We start from the raw sequence: 23,421 nt of genomic DNA, 5'->3' as shown, positions 1-23,421 counted from the left end.
CTAAAGTGGTACCTGAGGTTAAGAACAGTTTCAGGTTAAGAATGGACCTCTGGAACAAATGGTAAGTTCTTAAGCCAATGTACCACTGTACTGCTAGGTACTCAAAATAAGCCAGACATACCCAACTATTTAGTGAAGAAATGCTTGTTAATTTTTATAAGAGACAGTATGCTTGCTTTGAAAAAAGGTGCGATACTTCTAGAGACATGAACCAGAGAAGTGCTTCTTGGAATTTTACTCATTGCACCGAGATTAAGTAGCAACAAGAGATCCTTCAGGGACCTGATGCTGTTTTTTCTTAGACAGACTTCCATCTGTCTGTCACCCTCTTTCTCATGTACACACATAACCAGCAGCACTCATGTGTGGAAGTAGTAAGCACTGGAGGTGTGCAGGAACTCATGCTGAGATTTTAATAATAGGGTTTTATTTTACCCAAACTCTCCAGCGTCAGTATTTTGGGGGAGGAATGTTTAAGGAAATCAATAGTCTTTGTTTCAAGTGCTTCTTGCTTTTTCTCAAGTTCTGTCTTGGAGGACCAGGAACATTATTAAAGGTGTGGTGGTGGTGCAGTTAGGTTTGCTGCAGCTGTGTAAAGCAAATACATTCAGAGCAGCATTCCTGAGCACTCAGAGGGCGTGTGCCGAGGGACAGTGGCCAATAGAGCTTTCTAGAGTTAAGAATCCTTTGTGGGCAACTGTGAAGTCCCTTGAAGAAAAACACCATATAAGACTTCATGAACTCCCCTGTGGTGGCAAGACAATTCAAATGCTTCCTGCTTTTGTCCTAGGGAAAGTCATCACCATTCTTTATCATGGATGAGGTAAGTTGTGACAGACAGCCTCTGGGATTCCGGAAAAGAACAGTGGGAGTGAACAGGTAACAAGCATTAAGATACCTATGATCTTGTTTTGTTTTCTAATTCTTATTTGTGGAATCTGCCAGTATACAGTGATAAAGTTTATGACAGAAATGAAACCAGGAAATGAAAATGTGAAAATTCCTGATTATGGACATTCTACAATGAACCTTGCTTGTAAAGGGAATAAAATGAAATACAACATAGAGATAATCTGGTCCAGGAATTGCGTATTAAAGAATAAAAACAGAATCAACCTCTGCACCATATAAAAATTCAGTGTTTTGCTGTAAATGCAATTTGCAGTTCTCGTTAAGCACCACATACTTAATCTCTTTCACTAATTGAAGGACCATTACTTTAATTCATCTAATATTGATTCAACATCTTTTAAACTACATCAACTTCACCTACAGGTCCTGTATAAGTCTTTGATCAAATTTCATTAGCATTTATTTAAAGTAACATCCATGTTGTGCAATTCATTTAGATCATTTCTTATATTCCTTGAATCATGGGGAAATGGAAGGCTTAAAAAAAAAGCTTGCCTTGATGATCTTAACAATAAATTGAAATCCACACAGGCCTAACAGTACTTTCTTTGTAGGTTTTCAGCCCTTAAAGTGCTACATTGTTGATTTTTGTTCTTTTTCTGATGCATATAGATTCTGAAATACTAGCACAGCACCTGCCATTTCTCAAAGGTACTACAGGTAAGCTGCAAGTGGCAATTTTTCCCTTCCAGCTCACTCTGCCTTTTATTCCAGATACAGGGCTGTCATTCAGTTATGGTTCCTCAGTAGAACAGAGTGGCCTTTCTCCATTTTCCTTCTCTCTGGCATTAACTGATTTCCCCGGCTCTTTAAATGGAAGCTGATGCTGGAGAGAACAATGAAAGAAAACCACCCGAGTACACTGTGATGCAGTAACCCTGTGCTACCACAAGTAGAAATAAGGCAATTTGCTGTTATGAAGGTGAACTGCAGAGGCCACAATGCCTGTATCATAGGGCAAGGTTTGGGATGGAAGGGAAATCTCTGGGCATGGTGCCCATAGTAGGTTTTGGGAAAGGAGTTGAAGGAAACTTATTTCCTACATGGTGCTGTAAATATATTAATTGGCATAAAATATAGAGACGTCAATTGTCAGCCTTTATACAGCTTTGGTTCCTGTATAGGACATATTTCTTTCCTTTGATGAAGACAAGTTTTCCCCATTTCTGGACTGGTGTGGAATTCAGTTTCATCTACCCTTTGAGACAAGGCATTGAAGTGCCTAACTTCCATCTCCCAATATTCCAACCCCCACAGCAGTAACAATGGTCTTGCATGCAACACAGCTGATAGGGTAAACTGCACAGAACTATGGATGTAAACAAAACCTTTTATTAACAGTCAACTTTTCACAGAATCAGTTGAATACATGTAACAATGTATTTACAAAACAAGCAACACACTATTTGCAGACACCTTTTAAATGCCATCATCAGTTAGCTGATTTTTTTTAAGATCCCAGTATTGCACATATCAGCTTGATGATCAACCATCTAACCATAGATATCAGTTTATGAGACACAATTTGAATAAGCTTAGACTACCAGGCAAACATCCCAGATCCCCAAATTTAGCATAAAATTGGCAACATCAACAAATTGCACTGAAAGCCCAATAAAAACCATCTAGTAAATGTTCACTTAGAAACTTAAAGCAGACTAATTCTCTGTAATAAGCAAAGTAGGGAGTGGGGGGGGGGGTGTCAACCACCAGCACTGAAAATCCTCTCATTACGAACAATAAGAGTGAAAGGATATGGTACTCTTCATTTCACCCAATTTTGACATTATGGGAGGCATGCTGATATGCCTTTTGCACTACCAGAGCCTTGATGGGTTAAAAAATGGAGTTAGATCTCTGCTCTGCTAAGTTAAGGTTGGTATGTATTATAGCGCAACTGACTGTTTGATTCAATGTTTGCAGGTATGTCTGTTTGGAATGGGACCATTGTCCACAAAAGGGTACTGCATTAAGCAGAACACTCTCTACATAGTTGTGGTTAGAGATTTGGGACTGTACTGCGTAAGACAAACATGAAGCAAGTTTAATACCAATTACTTGTTTAGGAGTGTGGGAGAATTGAATCTCAAATTCTTCACCTTTCTAGCCTCCTCCTGAAAGCACCAACTATTCAGAGGATGCAGGCAGGCAGATGCTTTTACTTTCAAGCTTGAATTCAACCCACTGATGTGCATATCTGGAGTGGGGCTTAAGGCTGCAATTCTGTATGTGTTTCTTAAAAGAGAGATTTTTTTTTAATTGAAATCAAAGGGACTTACTTCTGAGTACAGAACTGCACAGCACAGAATCGGGAAAGAAACTTGAATGTTTGTTGTCACAAGAAAATTTAAAGCAATTTTTGATATCACAACTTCTACTTTAAAAGCATAAATAAAAGTTTGTAGCCCTTAAAGGCATCACAGGACATTTATATACCATGATTCAGTATGCATAAACCAACAATTTACAAATATAATCATTGGATTCATCCACCAGTATACACAAGACGGCATATAATCCATATGCAACAGAAGACTAGCGCTCACACAATGATAAGACAGGGATACGGAAAGGTTAAAAAAAATTACACAGGTAAACAGATGCACAATACATGATGCACAATTCAAAAACTCTAAGACAGGAGTGTTATGCACAATTCAGAAACTCAGATGGGGTAGTGCTAGACCACTTACAGTTCTCTGTCAGAAGCAAGGGCATATAGGCAAACATGCACAACACCATTCCTTAGTAAGTGTTGTTACAAGGCACAAGGGTCCAGTGCTTGCATATGAATTAACTGAAAATATAACACCACAGCAGTACTTGGTAACTTGGCTCTTTCAGTGGACCAGTATAAAAATATCTTTCTAGAAAAGGTTGCTAGAAAGCAAAAAGCACTGCTGCCACCCAGACCACAACTGATATAATTCTCTTTGAGTGAGAGCTCAGTTTGTACAAGTTTAACAAACTGTGACTCAAAATGTATCATGCATGGGCACTTAAAGCTGCAGTCCTTTGCATATTTTTAAGAATAAGTCCCACTGAGCAAAATGAGGTTTCCTTACAGATTGAGCTAAGCACAAAGAGGTTCTTTCTACATATTTTTGCCTAGAAGTCATAGCCTACAAATTAAAATGTCTGGAATTTATTCCAACAATACTAAAACAATACTCGGAATTGGTTAAAAGGGAATTGCATATAAATACAGAACAGAGGATGTCATCCCAATGTTCCAGATTTACAAATAAAACCTTCCATGGGTACAGTTGCCCACCAGGGGCTTAAAATATCTTGTGTTTTTGCTCCCTGCCAGGGACTACAAAATCATAGACTCAATGCAGTTGTAAAGATGGCTGGTCGCCTGTGTACCAGAAGTTGCCAGAAGTTCTGTTCTGTTGATATCCTTGCACTTTCAGGGCTTGCCCCACAGCCTCCTCAAAAGACAGGTCAGAGTTACATAAGTAAACATGCCACTTCTTAAAAATTTAACCCCTCTCATTGCTCTGGCTGCAATAATTATGGGTAGAGTGCATAATAACAGCAGACAAAGCTGTTTGTGTAATCTTCATCTCAACTGGACTTGACAAAACGCAACCCAAGGTACTGTGCAACTACAGCCACTTATTTCATTTACATCTGTGCCAAGTCACTCTGCAGCTCAGTGGTCATTTTTTAAAAAAAAAAAAATGATTCTACACAATTTAAAATAACTAGTATGGCAAGCTAAAAAAACCACACATTTAATTTGTTAATACATTTAAGTTTGACACGGATGGCATTTTTTGTCAAGCAGAACTGTGATTTGTTGGACTTGATTTGCACTGTTTGCTGCCTGTTTTACAACCACTGCAGTTCATTATACACTAACACAAACATATTTTAAATATGAATCTATCGTAAATCCTCCATTTATATTTACAAGAACACTTATAAATAAGCAGCAGAGTGTTTATGCTCAAACGATGAGAAAGTGTTTTTGGCTAAATATGTAGATTTTTTTGGTGACTGCAATGTATCTTTGGCATATCTAATATACACTATATAATATTATTTGTCTTAACTGTACATCATTTCGGGGGGGGGGGGTTACAGTATCTTAGCAGACTGAGCACATCACAAATAGAAAGAAAGAAAATGTAAGTCAGACCGTTTCAAGATGTCAGAAAGGTTTTGATTCAAAATTTGAGGAGGATTCTAAATTCAGTCTGGTGCTGAATACTTTTTGTCACACCACTCTGCAAACTCTCTTCAAAACCCCATAGGTTATGCACAGACCCCTATAATATATGAACAAAGCAGAGAATGGGCAGTAGGGCAATGGTGACCGAAACCCTGTCTCTGAGCATGGAAACCTTTGAAATTAGGTTCAATAAATAGAAATTGGGCTAACAACTTACATTCTACAGACAGCACCCTTGGCACCTTGTTTTTTCCTGCAGACCTCTCTGCTGGAACAGCCCATTAAATATGGGGTGTGCATAGGCTCTAAGATTTGCTTTGTATCTGTACATTTTAAAAACTTACAATCTGCTTCTAAGTCATTCTGTGCTCTGTTTGCTTCAATCTGGTTTGTTTTCCCCCCGGTTCAGAGCTGCTCTGTATAAAATGAAGCTGTGTGCTCCTGATTTACTATAATGGGGAATCTAAAGTGAATCTAAAAACCTTCCTCCCACCTTTGACCAAAATGGATGAAATTTACACGCCCAGGAGCTCCATCAGAGAGATTAAATCTGCCAAATTGCAGACAAAGAGGTCCAGGGACTTTTATTGTGGGAGAATTAAAGGACTTCACTTTCCTCCATAATGCTCTACTGGATAAGCACAGGGAAATGGGAGTTTGTCTCTTTCTTACCATAAAACAATTAAGTGATAGCCAAGTGGTGCATATTCTTAGCTGAACATTATTTTAACATTTGCAGCTTCACAACAGCCTTTCTTTCTGGCTGAGCAAAGAAGACAATTGAGGAGCAAAGTGGCTGCAAGTTCCTCTCTAGGGGTCTGCATAGTTTTGGCTTACTGTGTTATGCAAACCATGCTATTATAAATGCAAACATTGAATTATACAGCACAGAAAAGCAAAGAAACAGAGCAACAGAACCCCAGGAGAGGGCCCTATCTGATTTGGGGGAAGTTACTGATATCATGTGTCAATGTAAAAAAGGAGGAAACCCCCAAACCCTGCAATTCTCATTGTTCTATTCCTGGAGCCAGTGCACACCCCTAGTATCTGCATAACCTTCTTGTTTGTTACCCAATATCTGTATAAGTTTCTTATTTGCTATAAGCACCATTCTTTTCTTGTTTCGTTTTTTCGAGACAGATACTATGAATCTAATCTGGGTATTTTGCACATTAATCTAGCTCTTTTCTTTGCCAAGGATATGAGTACTGTTCCTTCATTGATTGGGATCTTTTACCATAGTGTTTCAAAGTAGATAATTTGCTCTTTTGCCATAAGAAATTAAACCGAAGCACACAAATATATAAAACAGCATAATCTTTAGCTCACATGCTAGACACAGCCTGGGATATTTGTTCCAATACTTAACAGTCAAGAATAAGCTTCAAAGTGCAAGTACTTTATGTCCAACATGCTTCATGTTTAGTGAATTCAGAATTCAGCAAATGTTTGTTTCTCAAGGTTCGTATTGCATTGAGCAAAACACCTTGGAAGTTTGCAAAACTTGCTCCTGACCAGCTACTAATGCACAAGACTGAGTTTGAAAGCTGATACTTTCATAATACCCGTGAATTCACTGATAAGATACATTATGCTACATAACTTACACTACTAGCATTTTCACATCTTTTTTTCCTTCACAAGTGCATGTAAATAAGGCACTATGCAGTGTGGGGCAAACTCGGGTATAAAAATGTAGCAAAACTTCAAAAATACTTGTAAGAACTTAAAATTATATAACAAAACACTGCCTGTAACACCTTCTAGCTAAGTCTACATGCACAGTTTACACTAAATAAACTTTATAAATTTGCAAAATTGTCTCAAGACAAAAAAAAAGGAACCGTTTCTCTTCTTAGCAACATTTAAAAAAACCATTATTTCTAAGCATTGTGGATTTGGCTACATTAATGTACATAACCTTTCATTCATTAAATATTATGAATAGATATTCTGTACAAACACAGAGATCTAGTATTAAGGCATATTCACAACAAATGGCTTTGTTTACAATTTATCCCTGTAGATAATTTACTCAGGGGTTTTGAAAAATATGAAATCATTTTTTTAAAATTTCAGAAATAATGACTTCAGATCCCAAATAATACTACTACAATCACAGGTAAAACTCCAGATTACCTCAGTGGATCTGGTCTTGATAAAGTATATTTCCAATTCAATATCATACTAATTTTAGGAAGAATCTGGTCATCTTTCTAACTCTCACTAATCATGTAGGAATAGAAAATTATTTTATTTTATTTTAGGAACTCTGAGGTATAATTCCTTAAACTTCCCTTACTATTTTGGAGAAAATATGGCTGATGAAAATTATTAAGCATAGAAATTACTTATGAAAAAGTAACTGTGGGTTTTAATTTTTGTTAGGTCACTATAGTTACTGAACTGTTAAATCTACAAATATGTTATCTGTGCCTTAAAAATAACCTACAAAACAACCCACCTCAAAAGGTACTGAAAGGTACAGGTTTGTGCGGCAGAAATGCACACGTGATATGTGAAAGATTTTCCAAGTAATGTTCCAAAGTAATGCATGATCAAGGCCAATGTGTAAAAAGTACATACTTTTGAATAGCCAGTGCTACCTATCAGACAAATACAGATTAGTACTTCTCTAAGTAAGGCATCCAATTTAGTTTTTTGTTTGTCTGATGTTAGCATCTTACAGTAAAGGCTCCCCAAACATTTGTGTACATGCTGCACTAAGCCCCTTCTGCCTTAACAAGGTTAACTATGACTAGCATATTGGCAGTTCAGATCCCAGTTTCCCCAACTCTGAGAACAGGCAAACAAAAATAGGATTGAACTATAGAGCCATAGGTTGGAAGGGGCCTTGAAGCTTGGTTAGTCCTACCAAGATGATGCATGAAATCCACAGCCACAGCATCCCCACCGGAGTCTGTGGAGTGCTTTAATATCACTTGAAGAGCATGATGAAAAGATACAGAATTCCGTTTAGGCTCTAGCATCATCAGTTGACAGTGCAACAACTGAAGGACAACACACCAAACTCCTGGCCTTATCAACTAATAATGATACTAGTTAAATATAGGCTGGGTGAGGGAGGAACTTCCTGAGCTTCATTCAGGATGCCATTGCCACACTTACCAAGAACTCTGACTGCAAATGTGGAACATTATGAACTTTTCGCTATAACACACTTAAGACAATTCTAGTAATGAGAAACATACAGTCTTTGAAAGGCAAGGCATTTCAGCAGTGTCACGAGCAGATTCATTTTTCAAGGTTCCACAGCAGCAAAGGTACGTAGCTTGTTGATTGGCCAACAGGAAATCCATGTTGATTCTCTCCACTTGCTTCAGTAAAATTGTTAGAACCAAAAGAGACGCTTTCACGCATATTGAACTGCTCATCTCAGATTGGACAACCAATTTTCACAGGCTGGAATTTCACAGTCAGCTGTTCCTCAGGTTACATGACTTCTGATAACTCCACTCTCCCTTCGGTGGCAATGACTTCCTTTTCCATGCTGGCGGTGGTCCTGTTTTCACACAGCTTCTGCTTGAGTTTATTGAGTTCATACTCATGCAAGATTTTCTGAGTTAAGTATTTCTCACGCTTTATTTTGGCTTTCACTTCAGCCGGGACATCAGGAATCATCCAAGCCACAAAGAATTTGACAATGAAAACAACATGCTGCAAGGCAGGGGAACAATGCAAAAATAGGAGGATGTATGCAAAGAACTATGGAGGCAAGGTATTTCATCAAACAGTTGTTATTCCCTGTCCTAAACATTTGCAATGCAGACTTTCTAGGCTTGAGCTCTGAGAAAGATGGTTTTGCAAAGTGATGATATCTTCCTATACCAGGATTCCTCAACCTTGGCCCTCCAGATGTTTTGAGACTACAATTCCCATCATCCCTGACCACTGGTCCTGCTAGCTAGGGATCATGGGAGTTGTAGACCAAAAACATCTGGAGGGCCGAGGTTGAGGAAGCCTGTCCTACACCTTAAAGTTGTGGCTACAAAGAGGGGGGGGGTTTGGAGGGGGATCAACAATAGCATGCACACTAATTTCATCAGCTTGGGATGCATTTAGATAAATAGCACAAACTTTTGGGAGGCAAAACAACAGAGGGTTGTTTGCAGTAAAGCTTGCAAAATTCTGCAATTCTTTTATAATCTGCATATATGCAAATTGTATTCGATTCTGGATTTCTGTTTGCAACTTGTAAATCCTTTGTGTTTTGTTGTTACCTTTCTTTTAAAGCTACAATTCCATGAATCACAACAAGATAATTTTGTACCCTCATCAAAACTGCAGTAACTCTACACTGACACTCTACACTGAATCAATTACAAGAGGCAAGGGAACAACTTACCTCCATAATAATGATAAAAGCCATCTTGGCAGCCAGGATGTGCCAGAACTGCATTGTGTGTGCATATTTCCTCTCATGGTCTGGTGGATATCGATAGTCCCTGTACCTGTTGAATACAAACATGTAAAGGTGAAGGGCCACATTCAAAGGCAGACAGATTACAAGCTCAGTGGCATTTACATTCAAATACACCTGTCACTTAAGAAGCCTTTTGATCCTGATCTTAATGTTTTGCTTTATTTATTTCTTTTCAGGACATGGCTCTTGAAACTGGTTCAGTGTCCCTCGTTTGCTCTTTCATAGCAAAAGCAAACTGTAGAGCACATGCTAGCAGAGCTTTCAGCTATCATAAGGTGATGTTTGGGCTAGGTGGATCATGGAAGAGCATAAATCAGGGAACAGAAACGTAAAACAAGACGTGATGTAGGAAAGTTGTTCAAACAAAGCACTAAAGCTTAAATGGTACATACAGAAGCCTTGGGCTTTAAGGGGAACATGTCCTTCACTTCTACTGTAGATTTCCATGGCTCATTTATAGCCAACAGAAACAGTGCTCTTCACATGCAACTCACACAAATGAATAGCACAGATATAAAGAGAGCTGCGTGTATAGCCCCACCCCTGAGGCAATGTGAGTCCTCCTGGTCCCCCTTGAGCAACACCTTCCATTGACAAAAAAGGCTCCCTCTTCCAGAAGGTATCTGTAAGCACACTAGGGGCCAGGAGGAATTACATGAGCTCCAGGGTAAAGCTAAATGTGTGGTCTTTTACAGCCATGATGCCCCTTTGCATGAGAAACATGCAAAGAAGGCTAATGCTAGAAATGATTCTGTAGGCACCTTGTTGTGAAAAACCATGTGGAATCTTGTGTGTTATAGTAGCCCCATTCCAAGAGATGCACTCAACAGGGAATAGGGTTATCAGGAATGTCATAGGGGTAGCACTGGTTAAAAACAAAATGTTGAATCCATTCCTAGCCAATTACATATGAGTCTTCTTTTAAAGGAGACTGTAAAAAGTCTCCATGTGATACAACTCCCCTTTCTCCAAACTCTGATATATGCATTTTAGGTCACCTCTCCAGGTGAGACAATCACAGAGCTACTACTGAAAACTGTAGTTCTGTGTTGTGGGCCCCCTCTTCCCCTAGTGACATGTTAGAGAAGCAGGTGACATTACATCATTTATTTATTTATAATAAAAAAATTCCTTCCAGTAGCACCTTAAAGACCAACTAAGTTAGTTCTTGGTATGAGCTTTCGTGTGCATGCACACGAAAGCTCATACCAAGAACTAACTTAGTTGGTCTTTAAGGTGCTACTGGAAGGAATTTTTTTATTTTGACTATGGCAGACCAACACGGCTACCTATCTGTAACTTATTTATTTATTTTAGCTTTTCCTGACCCGCATAACATGTTACTGAGAAAGGTGGCAGGGGGGTTGCCAATATGGGGTTGCAGAGACACCATGATCAGCATCACATCTACTTCTAGAGTGAAATTACTTTAAATTTAAAAGTGAGAATAAGGCAATGAAAGGTTGTAGTCTTTACACTTCCTTACTTCTGTCCTTTGGGCTACATTTGTTCTTTTTTTCCTACTACCGTACTGGTAATATTGCCACAATTACATCTTGCCTTCAAGATGACATCAAATTACATTCCCTAAAACTCCTATAATAAAGCAAATGTCTTATTCTGATGGCTAAAGGGCCCCCTCATTTCATCTTATAGAAGGCAACAGTAAGGAGAAGAATTTAATGATCAAGACCAATATAACTGATTTATTACACAAATCTACTGCAAAAAACACACACAAACAGACACGTAAAAGGGGTTAATTGCAACTAACCTGCAAGTGGAAAAGTTTTCTGGGTTTATGTCAGGCCTGTTTTTATCAGGAAAATCTGAGGTTTGAAATATGGAGAGGCTGTCATTAATGTATCCAGACATGGGTGAAGAAGGATCCATAGAGTAGGCATAATAATATACCAATCGAGGGATCATATCAGATGTGAAGGCAACAATAAATGCCTGCAGGAAAGAAGTTGGATTGTATGTTAAATGTTTCATTCACAGGAAATGCAAAGGAATGAACAATGTATCTACCTTTGAATACTAATCCACGCACAGATACGAAGGTCACCAGCTGACCTTAAGCCACTCTTTCTCAGCCTAAGCTACTTCACAAGAATGTTGTGAGGATATCAGAGAAGAAGAAAAACCAGGTATGCCACTTCGAGCTCCATTGAAACAGGGATTGAAAAGTGTCTATTTATTGATATATGTAAAAACATAAGAACAATGGTGATTTATCAGATGAAAACCCTACCTAGTCCAGCAACCCATTTCCCACAGTGGTCTATCAGATGGCTATGTGAAGGCCACAAGTAAGACAAGAGCACTTGCCTGTTCCTATTCCACAGCAACTAGCATTCAGAGCCTCTGATGCTGAAGAAAACCTGGATGTACAACTGGTAAACTTAACTGGAACCATTATTGATCTGCCAGTGCTCTATGATCCTCTGCCAAGGCTCTCTTCCATGTACCTCTTCCATCTGGAGTATGACAATACCTTCAGAGGAGAGGGCTTTCTTGGCAGTGGTTATAAAGCATCCTTCCCAAAGAGGAAGGTGCAATCATTTAAATGCCAGGCAATAGCACATTTTAATTGATTTAATTGAGCAATCATTTAATAGTTCATTTTAAAGCTTTCATCTGCTGCTTTTATCTTTGTTTTTGTATTTCATTACATTGATCTTTTATGTTTAGTGCTGCCCTGAAATCTAACCTGACAAAGCATGGTCCACAATGAAGGCACCACTATGGATGCTTTGCCATTCACACTTCTGCGAAGGTCAGGACGAAAACCAACAATTTATTCCACTAATTTTAATGAAACTAACTTTAGCTGAATTGGGGTCCTGTGCTTTACATTTTATAATTTCCCTTAGAAAAAAAGTGATTATGTTGAAGTGCACCAATTAGCACCTTCTTAGAGCTTCGGTTCCCAGGATCCCTGAAGTAAGACATGAGCTTTAAAACAATGTGTACTACCATACACCTTCCAATCGGCTTAAAATTTTTTACGTACACCCAAGCCTCAGCAGAATGCAGGACCAGCTGTATGGACTCTAATACAATAGCAATTCAAAGAGGCACAAAACAAGGATGCCCACTGTCTCCCTTCCTATTAATCTTGGCTCTGGAACCTCTAGCAAACCGAATCCAAGCAGCCACAGACATCAAGGGAGTGGAAATAAAAGACAGAACCTATAAATTAGGGCACTTTGCAGAAGACCTGATGGTCACAACACCAGACCCCATAAACACAGCAACCACCCTAACCAAAGAACTCAACACATTTGCAATGGTGTCGGGCCAACAATTAAACATTGCAAAATCTGAGGCCATGTGTTTCAACATCCCCCTCATATCCAAAAAGAATTCCCCCTAATCTCTCTCACCACCAAGGAAATATAACAGGCGAATAGAAAGCGAACCCACACAAGTGACACTGACACAAAACCCCACACATACACTGAGTACAAGAATAGAAGCATTACCAAACCACTCTACTCACTGTCCCCCTCTTTTCTTCCCAACCTAATACTGCATGCAACACTAATGTCTCACAACAAATGAAACGGAGCTGTAGAAAACACAACTTGAAAAAAGAGACAATGCACATATTTTTGTAAACTAAGAAATCATTCATATATCTCACACTACTTACATTTGTGACAACAGACAAGATAGCCATCCCATTCAGAATTTCTTGCCAGACTCCTATGCTATGGGCTTTGGCTGCCACCGGCCTTCTAAACTGCGTTGTAAGCTTCCAAGAATCAACTCGAATTTCCAGGATATTGTTCATCAGAGCAAGTAGTGGAGCCAAAGGAAAAGAGGCCACAAATAAGGTGATAAATCCAAACTGGATAACTACATGAAAAGGAGAGAGAAAAATAAAGGAAAACATCTGAATGAAACCTTAGAGAATTTACATTTGAATTAATTGTGAATAGTAAACATACATATCAGAATATTTGTGTGCAGCTGTGGATGCAAGTACATGGTATGAATCAAAACAAAGGTAGCAAGTATTCCTGGGGGGGGGGAGTAAGCCTGTTTTTACATTTAAGGACTTAATTCAGAAAAAATGGCAGTTCTTTATTAAGAAAAATAATACAGAGACTGAAGATGAAGAGATCAATTCCAGAATAAGACTGAAAATCTTTTCCCTGAAGAAGAAAATACCCTAACACAGAAAAGGAAATTCTATCTCTTCCTTCAAGTCTTTCACTCAAAGGCAGGGAGTCAACAACCTTCCAGATGTTGCTGGACTACAGCTCCCATCATACTTGACCATAGGCCACACTGACTGGGGTTTATGGGAGCTGGAGTCCAACAACATCTGGAAGAGCACATGTTCCCCACTCCTTAGTTCTCATGACCCACCATAGTCTGCAGTCAAACTTAAGCATGCATGATCAAAGCAATGGCATACTCTTTCTCTCCGCCTCCACTTTCTTCCCTTTTCTTGGTTGATTTCCCTTGACTGAATTTTAGATTGTAAGCTCCTCAGGGCAGGGTCTCTGTAAGCACCATGCATACTGTTGGCATGGTAATCATGCTAAATGATAAACCAAGAGCTTGGGTGACTTTAGCTTTGTTCCATCCCTGGCCTAAAAGCCTTCATGGCAGTAGTGGCTGGTGTGGCAGCCATCAATGCTCTCCCAGCTTCCAAACACAGCATGTTGCTGGCACTTACAGGACAGAAAGATGCTAGGACCATGGTGCTATGAGCGGACCCAATCCACTGCTGTTGCCATTATGTGCCTGCACAGTGCCTAGTTTGGTGCCGGGAGGACAGTGGTGCCCCACCTAAGCCACCACACTGGCCGCTACTGCTTCACTGAGACTTTATTTCCTTGCAAGTCACTGCCTCTCCATGGCTGTCAAAGTGAGCATGGGTGGGAGAGAAGGGCGTTTTACGAGGTAATAAAATTATAAATGGGGAAGAAGGGGCTACGATTTGACAAGCTGCCCAGTGAGAATAGGGTAGGGTCTAAAAACAGAATAATAGAATGCATATTTGCCTTTACACTATAATATTCTCTGCCCCCCAGCTTTAAATTTTCATTTGGTAATACAGGTGTATTACCACTTATGCAGGGGTTACGTTCTGGGCACCATGCACATAAGTGAAATTGCATAAAGCGGGAAGCACCTGTTGCGTTTGCAAAGTAAAGGAAGGATTGAACTCTGATTAATAAGAATACACACAGAGGCTTGAACCAGCACGACTCTGGGAAGGGTGCGTATAATCGTGCCTCTCTGTGTCTGTCCGAGTCTGCAGCCCCCTGGCCCAGGTAGTTTTATTCACAAAAGAGCTTTTTACAGAGTGTTCGTAAGAACCAATCAGATTTCTTCTGAACAAACCCACGTGGGGACAAGTTAAACTACAAAAACTAATTAAGCACAAATATTTCTGGGGTAAACAAAGAACATTACTACAAAGAAGAGCATCTGGCAACCCCAGAGGTAATAAACAAGCAATACATATGATAAGAAGGATGGCCAGGAAGACAGTGACCATTATCCCCTTCATGTGAGATCTGTTTCCTGGCCCTAAGATTAACATCCTAAGATTAATATACATCAAAGAAACTTGCCCACTATTTTTATGGCCCAGGATGCCTGCCTGGCGAAGCAACTGCTGTGTACGTGACTTATGAAGAGAGAGAAATGGGCAGCAGAGGGAAAAGGTCATGAATGTAGAATCTTATGGGATTTAATCAGAAATTATCGTCAATATATCAAACCCAGTCAACACAATGTCTTCATCGTGGACACGATGGCTTGATGTATATTCTATAATTCCTCATGGTAATCCCATCTGACCCCTACAAGCACCCTCTAGAAAGCCTTGAAATGCTCATTTTTTCATGCTCTCCAGCTCCCTCTCATGCTCTCTCTCAATACAACTCTCTCTTTAACTAGTGTAGAAGCTCTGGGGCCAGCTGGAGGCTGGAAGATGCGTGGGGAGGCTCAGCAGCCTAAACAAAACCCAGCTGTGTCTCAAGTCTCTTTGGGACTTCCTCCACCCTCACTGATGACCTCTTTGGGCTCTGTGGGGGTCTCCTCATGAGCTATGAGGACTCTCTCCCGCCATTTCCTGGTATGATTCTATTTAGAACATGCGAAAGTGGGGAGATGCCTGTATGGTCCACAACAAATAAAAAAAATATTTCGCTCTATGGTGCTTTCAGATAAAGAGCAAACCCAAAACATACTTTATTCATTACCGCAATGAATACCAACTCAAATCAGCATGTGTGCTTTTAGTTTCTTAAAGGCTAGCACACAAAACACAATGTAGCAGCCATAACAGCACTATTTTAGAACAGATTTTCTTGCTAGCTACCATATGCCATCTGTTGGCTGCTCTGTGAAATCACAACAGCTGTTGGCTTCTTATTTTCTGCTCTCGGTAGTCATGCTCTGTTTATGTGGTAGCACATTGTGACAGCAGAAAGTTCATGTCTTTCACTGTACAGCATGGGTCAAACTGCTCTGTTCAGATAAGGCAGGGGTATAAGCCACATGAAGTCTGTGCTGAATGCTCACTAAAAGCAACATAATGATTGTTGTGAGGCACAGCACTGCAGCAAAATTTTAGAATTTTTTTAAAATGGATATTCCCCATTTTGTACCTAAGAAGTTGATTCACATAGCCTTTCAGTCAAGAGACATGAGCTGAGGAATATGTATTAGCTCCATTCAATTGCACGGAAGAAAAGCAGCTGTCAGAAACTTAAAAAGCTCTATACAGAGGTATTTTATAACCATTCCTTGTGCTTACCCATTTCCAGGTACTCATAGAATAGGCCCAAGGCTCCAAAGTTCTGCAGATCATGGTCCTGCTCCCATCGACTGTATAAATTCTCAGGACTGCTACTGGCTTTCCGACGGCCCCACCAATTCCGGATCCAGCTGTGGGTATGGATAACAGAAAACACAGGATGGGGCAGGTTGCATAAAAGGTACAGCATTGAAGTCAGAATCATGTCCCATATGGTATAACACCAAAAGTGTTTTTCAAGTATCTCTCCCATAAAGAAGACTATACAGGGCGGAAAAAGTCCAGATTACAGGGCCACTGTAGTCCTATTTGGGTGTTCTAAATCACACAACACACACACAATGCATCTCTGCCTGATGCCCCATCCCCAGTCAAATCACCTACCACCATCACCCCTACTGTTCGCACACTGGGGTGAAAGTCTGAAAAGAGGAGCTTGGCTCTTTGTGTGTACAACAGTGCCATGATTTGCAACCCTGATCTCACAGTGCTCCAAATCAAAGAAAGACCATGTGTGTGCAGACCAGGCTTCTCTCTTCAGACACTCCCTCCTATAGCACTGATTCTGGTGCCTAGGAATGCTCCCTCTTTTCCAGTTCCATAACCATTGCCTACATTTTAAATAATTTTATCTCATCCTGCAGTAAGAAGTTTCTACAACCAAAATTAATATCGTTATGCCTTTATGCGCTTACTGCGTTCACTGTTGAGACGCATAACGCAACCTATTCCTCTCTCTTAAAAATGAAACTTACTCAACATGAAGGCATCACTTACGGTACAATAGCCTCTTGGATGTTGCCCCATATCTGTTTGCCAGCCATGATAATGGTAAGCTGTGTTGTCAGCTCTATCAGGCATCCTGCAGGATCACACTAATGAAACAAGGGTGGGGAGAGGAAGAAGCAACACGTAATTGGTCTTTCCCTTGGAAACCACAGTGTTAAAGTGGAAGACAGGAACTTTTTACTAAGCAGTAAAAAAAGAAAGCAAAAAGAAAGAAAGCAAAACCACATGGGTTTAACCCTAAAACTGCTTACCTACAGAGCAACTGTTCTTGATTATGCCGAGAAATTAAACTGACTACAGCATTCACTATACTCCTCAACCTTACCCCCAAGTTGACACCAAAAGCCAACAGAAAGTTTCTGCCAGAAAAAGAGAACAGCAGGACCAAAAAAGAAGCTTTCCAGTGCTGGGCTTGTCATCTTTTGTTTTAGGAAAACTAAGGCAATGAGAATTGGTTAGAGAACTGGGTCAAGGGTGAGAGGTTGAATTATGTGTATACCAAGTATTGATGTAAAGCACCTATTTTTAATATTAAAAAGCCAGCAGCCAAACATCTGACTGGCTGTTTCAAATCAACAGGCGACCCCTCGTTTCTGTTCCTGGGATGTGCAGCTTTTTTTCTGTGCCCAGCCTCCCAATTTTACTTCTGTCAGGTTCCTCATTCTTGCCTTCTCTTCTTGCCCACAATCCTCTGGACAGCTCAACCCAGGGAAGTAACCTGTTCCAACCTTCATTTTCTAAAGTTCCATGGATTCTCTAGGGCAGCAATCCTTCTTCTCAAGTTCTTGGCTCCTGCCTTCTTCTGCCCTCCCTCCCATGGTCTCTCTGACTTCTCTGTCCCTTTCTAAGATCTGAACACCTCAACTAATGGCAGCCAGAGACTCAGAGGAAGGGAGCTAGGCTGACTTGCTTCCTTTGCCTCAGACCCGGTTAGCTGTACAGAGGATTCTTACGCAGAGAAGGTATATCCCACTATTTACCTAAGGTCATCTTCTGAGGAAGCCCCCTGAAAATTTACCCATCACATTTTGTAGGGGCAATTTCACTGATAGGGAACAACAGATTTCAGCCTATCAAACCCAGAAGCTCTTTCTACTACCCCACCCTGTCATTAGAGTAGCTTAGTCTGTCGGTGGCACTGTCAGCACCATCACAAAATCCCTTAATACTATATAAATTTATGATTTGGGAAGAAAGGGAGAGGCAAAGCCTTAATGCCAGAGTGAGACACGACTATTGTTCTCAGAGAGCCAGTCTGTTTCAGCAGTTTACTCTTGAGTTATATAATGCAAGGACCTTTGTTTGCAGATAGCACATTCCAAAACATACACTGAGAAACACATAGACAGGCATCTTCTGCTGCATCTTATGTACATTTGTGACATTTTCCTGGCTTTTTATTCAGAATATTGTGTTGTTTTATTGGCTTGTCTTTACAAAAATGAGGATGGTTAGCAATTACTTCCTCAATTCACTGAAAAATGACCCCATACCTCTTCATTTCTCCAGCGATCAAACATGTATGTGTAGTGACCCGGGTACCCCACAAATTTCCCTTTGAAGAAAGCCACGTAGAAACATGAAGAATAATAGTTGACAAACTGAAACAGGAACATCTTCATGGTGAGTCTGTTCTCATATTCAAGGTGGGTTCTTGGGATCTCTACAAGGTCAACAAAATAAACAAGGGGTGTTTTTTTCTGCACCATGCACAGCAAACAAGGCTACAGCAAACACTGACAATTTTGAATTTGGCTGAAGCACTGCAGAGCTATTAGGTATGAAAAAGAACAGGGTTTCCAAAATAATACTGCAAGACCATTCACTGCATTTTTATGCCAGCAGAGGGCAGCAGCTATAGAACAGTGAGTCAAGTCTATAGCCTCTCTATGAAAGTGGCAGGACTACTGCAGAATTATTCCTACAGGTGAACAATTAAATTCTTCCAAATTTAAAACACATTATATAATTATTATTTCCACTGTGGAAAAATGAATGCAGATTAAAACATTGCCATTTGCCAGCTATAATTGGGGACCATCATCTTAGCTCAGGAAGCACTTATTTTAGGATTATTCTAAATGCTTCATTATCCCATTATTTACTGAAAAATTTATCTGAACAACAAACATCACTCTAGTGTGGTAGTTAATGACACAAATGGAATTCGTGGTCGAAATCTTAATTGTAAGGTTTGCAAATTGTAATAAATGCTCACATAAGCAGCCTACTCATATGAAAAATGTAAAATCTGGAGAGGTGCGTCAAGAAAAATGTCAGTTGTGGATGGTATATTATTATGGAAGGGGAGAAACGCTCTTCCATGAGTTCCCTACAGTGATGTTACACTCCTAATAAGTAGTTATTAGCATGGTCAAGCCAGCTGCAATAGTGTACAAGCTCTTCCTCATAAAATCACAGAGCTAGGATGCAGCTGTGGATAATCTAGGAACAAAGCTACATGATACAGAGGGAGGTCTCAAAAACAGTTTCCCAGGAATGCTAGCCAACTTGGCCAGATGGAAAAATTGTATAAATATTCAGCATTTCCACCACAGGGACAGAAACATATCACTGACAGTTCTGTCTTTATGCAACATACCTACCCATATCTGTGATCCAGATGGCTATCCTCTCATACAAGAAATTCAGTATCATAATGATGACAAAATTCAGGCATGAAGCAGTGACCGATGTTGCCAGTTGTGGTGTCAGGATACCTTGAATAGGCTGCAAGGTTTGTGCATTCTCCATGATGCTGGCAAAAGCAGCATAGACGGCAAGGCGGTAAACTATCACAGCTATCATACTAGCTATGATCAAAAAGATCTGAGAGAAACCACAGAGGTTTAAGAACAATGGCATCATATCAGAAACAGCCTTTAATGTTTTATACTATATAGCAAGCATGGGGAATCCATGGCCCTCCAGCTGTTGATGGACTCCAAGTCCCATCAGCCCTAGCCAGAATGTCCAATGGAAATGATGGGAGTTGTAGTTCAGCAACATCTGGAGGACCACCAGTTCCCTAACTGTACCATATAGGACTCTAAGGGCCAAACTACACATTGAGAATAATAGTGTAGTATGGCCCCATCGGGACTGTATCACTTCAGACTGCAAGAGGGAGGATGTGTGTCTATGTGAAGGCTGATCTGATGTTCATCCAATGTATTCTTCTTGCAAGTAAAACCCAAGTACATCAGGGTGAGAGCCAAGCCAGACCCTATCCACCTGATGCACTGTTATTTTTGTGTCTTTCAGTTGATATTTGCTACCAACAGTTGTGTGTAATGGATGCAATGCTGTGATAGTTCTGCATCTACCTCCAGGGTCAGTTTCAGAAAGCTGAAGTGGGGAGCTTCTGCTCAACCACCATGGCACTTGTGTCGTAGAGTCCTACATGGCTCTGTTTTATGCCCCCATGCTCTTTCTCAAACTGCTCGGTAAGGTAATCTAACCTAGATCTATTTCTCTATGTCATGTGAGTCAAGTGAGGCTCAGCCAATGCCTGGATTTGGAAATGGACAGATGAGGGTCAAGACTGAAGCTGAATCCTGACAAGACAGAAGGACTGTGAGCAGGTGATTCTTGGGTCTGAGAGACAGGTGTTCAGTGTGTTCTGGATGGCACTGCACTCCCCCTAAAATAGCACACATGGAACTTGAGTGTACTCCTTGATTTAACATTGCCACCTGATGCCTTAGCGGCTTTGTCTTTTAACATTTTTGCCTGGTTCTCCAGCTGCATCTGTTCCTGGCCAGAACCTCTGGTAATATCCTGGATGGATTAGACACATTATACATGGGGCAACCCCTCAGTGTTATACACAGGGCTGCCCTTTAAGACTATATAGAAGCTTCAATTAGTGAAGAACTCAGCTGACACAATTTTAACTGGCTCAGCCAAGTTGATTCACAGTACTCTGATTCAGAAAGAATTGTCTCGGCTACATGGTCACAACTGGGACCAGTATTCAAGATGGTGATATGTACTTGTAAAGTCTGAAATGGTTTGGGTCCTTTTCTGTAGTGGTACTCCAACTCTGGAACACCCTCTTCAATGCTGGTAATATTTCTGGTGCCTCTTGTATTTGGCCAAGCATTTCAAAGGGCTATGTTTGCTTTTGCTTTTCGTAGCTTTTCCTGCCTATTTGTTTTCAAGGTTGGTTGTTTTTAATTGTGTTTGTGTTTCATATAAGTAATTGTTTATGCTTATTGTACATTGCCCTGGAAACCACTAGATGAAGGGAAATTTAGAAATAAGTAGAATAAATGTAATCATGTCTTCAGTCTAAAGTGGTATAGTCCCAACAGAGCAGTAATATTGTCTTTTTCTGCTTAGCTTGTCTGTTAGTACACCAAGCAAAATCATGCAAAGCACACTAGTGGCATGCTGTTTCAAAATCCACCAATATCATGTTACAATTTCATTGCATAGATATGGTAGCATTATAGACATTTGTGTTTATAACACATTATCCACATACTAAATATCTCTCAATTTTTTCTGTATTGAAATAGAGAAAGTTGAATTGATTCAGACGTAAATGATGCAATCCAGAACCCAATTTCTTCTGAGTGTTTTGGTCAATAATAAATGACTACAGGTTATAGGGAAATTTTATAATCAAGCATTTGAACAATTCAAAATAGGGCAAAATTCCCTTGGTCTACAGATAACTACAGAGACTGATTATCTAGATCTGGTTTCAAGCCTAGTTATGGAACAGAGGCTCTGTGCAAGGAACTGTGCAAGGACAGTGTGTCCCTGTTGGCTCTGCTAGACATCTTGACAGCTTTCAGTCCATCAAACATGGTATTCCTCTGGGCCACCTTGCAGGGAGGTACTATTTTACAATGGCTCTGCTCCTTCCTGGAGGGACTCCTGTTTGACACCTTGGACATTGGCCTGCAGAGTCCCTCAGTGTTCTCTTCTGTCCCTTGTGCTATTTAACATTTACATGAAACCACTAAGAAAGGTTGTCTGGAGTTTTGGGGTTCATTGTCACCAGTATGCTGATGACCCAGCTCTATTTCTCCTTTCCACCAAAATCCAAGAAAGCAGTCTCAGATGCAAACCAGCGTGTGTCATCTGTAATGGACTGGATGAGGGCGAACAAATTGGAACTTAATCTAGACAAGACAGAAGCGCTCTTGGTCAGTCAGAAGGCAGAACACGGAATAGGGATTCAGCCTGTGCTTGATGAGGTAACACTTCCTACGAAGACACAGTTTGGATGTGCTCCTGGACTCCAGACTGAGCATGAATGCCCAGGTTTCCACAGTGGCCAGGAGTGCATTTGCACTGTGCCAACTGCACCCATTCTTGAGATATCTCAAATGGCCACAGTGACACATGCCTTAGTTACCTCCTGTTTGGATTACTGTAAAGCGCTCTAGATGGGGCTGCCTTTGAAAAGTGCTTAGAAACATCAACTGGCTCAAAGAGATATGATCAGATTATTGACCAGAGATTATAGGGAGCATAACCCTTTAGGGAGCAGTGGAACAGCTCCACTGTCTAACAGTCTGTTTCTAGGCACAATTCAAAGTGGTGGTTATGACCTTTAGACGCTACATGGCTTAGGTCCAAGCTACCTGAAATAATGTATTCCCTCATACAAACCTGCTCAGGTTTTGAAATCTTCAGGAAAGGTCCTTCTCTTGGTCATGCCACACTCATATGCACGGTTGGTGGGGACACAGTAAAGGGCCTTCTCAGTAGCTGCTCCCAGACTCTAAAACTCCCTCCCAGGAGAAGCTAGACTGGCTCCCTGCTTGTTCTTCCTTCATCAGATGGTAAAAACTGTCTTGTTCCAACAGGCTTTTGGGAACTGCTTTGAATGATAGGGCTGGTGACATACCATTTTTACTGTAACTATTTGCTTGTTGTAAACATATTTAATACGCATATATGGTTCAATTCTATCAGTGTTTAATTGTTTTTTAATTATTGTTTTTCTATGTTTTTAGTGATTCTTGTTTTTATCTGCATGCTGCCCTGAATCCCATCAGGAGAACAGGTGGGGTATAAATAAATAATAACAACAACACAGTCAGTGGCATCTCATAGATGTCATCTTAAAAATAGGTTCCATTGAATTCAACAGAGGTTATTCCCAGGTATCTGGGTATAAAACTGTAACCTAAGTCACTATATTCATCATCATGAATAATGGACACCTAAATAAAGTCAAATGGATTGATTTGGCAGAAGAGAGAGTTATGGATTGTATGCTATACGATTCAGTGTGTACTTTGCATGACACTAAGAAAGCAGAATGTTAGTTACAACCCCTTGTAGCCA

General features: G+C 40.2%; 1 protein-coding gene across 11 annotated transcripts in view; it reads right to left on the bottom strand.

The window, feature by feature from the left end:
• Nucleotides 1-2,222: 2,222 nt before the first annotated feature.
• Nucleotides 2,223-23,421, bottom strand: part of ANO5 (anoctamin 5) — a 67,919-nt gene continuing 46,720 nt past the window's right edge. For all 11 annotated transcript variants that reach the window (XM_083463551.1, XM_083463552.1, XM_083463558.1 and 8 more), the window contains 8 exons: nucleotides 19,719-19,941; nucleotides 18,606-18,775; nucleotides 17,101-17,198; nucleotides 16,324-16,454; nucleotides 13,195-13,400; nucleotides 11,311-11,492; nucleotides 9,459-9,564; nucleotides 2,223-8,770 (listed from right to left, as the gene is read on the bottom strand). In XM_083463551.1, coding sequence (XP_083319677.1) covers nucleotides 8,546-8,770; nucleotides 9,459-9,564; nucleotides 11,311-11,492; nucleotides 13,195-13,400; nucleotides 16,324-16,454; nucleotides 17,101-17,198; nucleotides 18,606-18,775; nucleotides 19,719-19,941 — 1,341 coding nt within the window. In that variant the 3' untranslated portion in view covers nucleotides 2,223-8,545. The remainder of the gene's footprint in view (nucleotides 8,771-9,458; nucleotides 9,565-11,310; nucleotides 11,493-13,194; nucleotides 13,401-16,323; nucleotides 16,455-17,100; nucleotides 17,199-18,605; nucleotides 18,776-19,718; nucleotides 19,942-23,421) is intronic.

This window comes from Podarcis liolepis, assembly GCF_965112155.1.
Source record: "Podarcis liolepis genome assembly, chromosome: 1".
NCBI classification, from domain to species: Eukaryota; Metazoa; Chordata; class Lepidosauria; order Squamata; family Lacertidae; genus Podarcis; species Podarcis liolepis.
The sequence above is the reverse complement of the archived record's forward strand: the minus strand, read 5'-3'. Positions and strand labels throughout refer to the sequence as shown.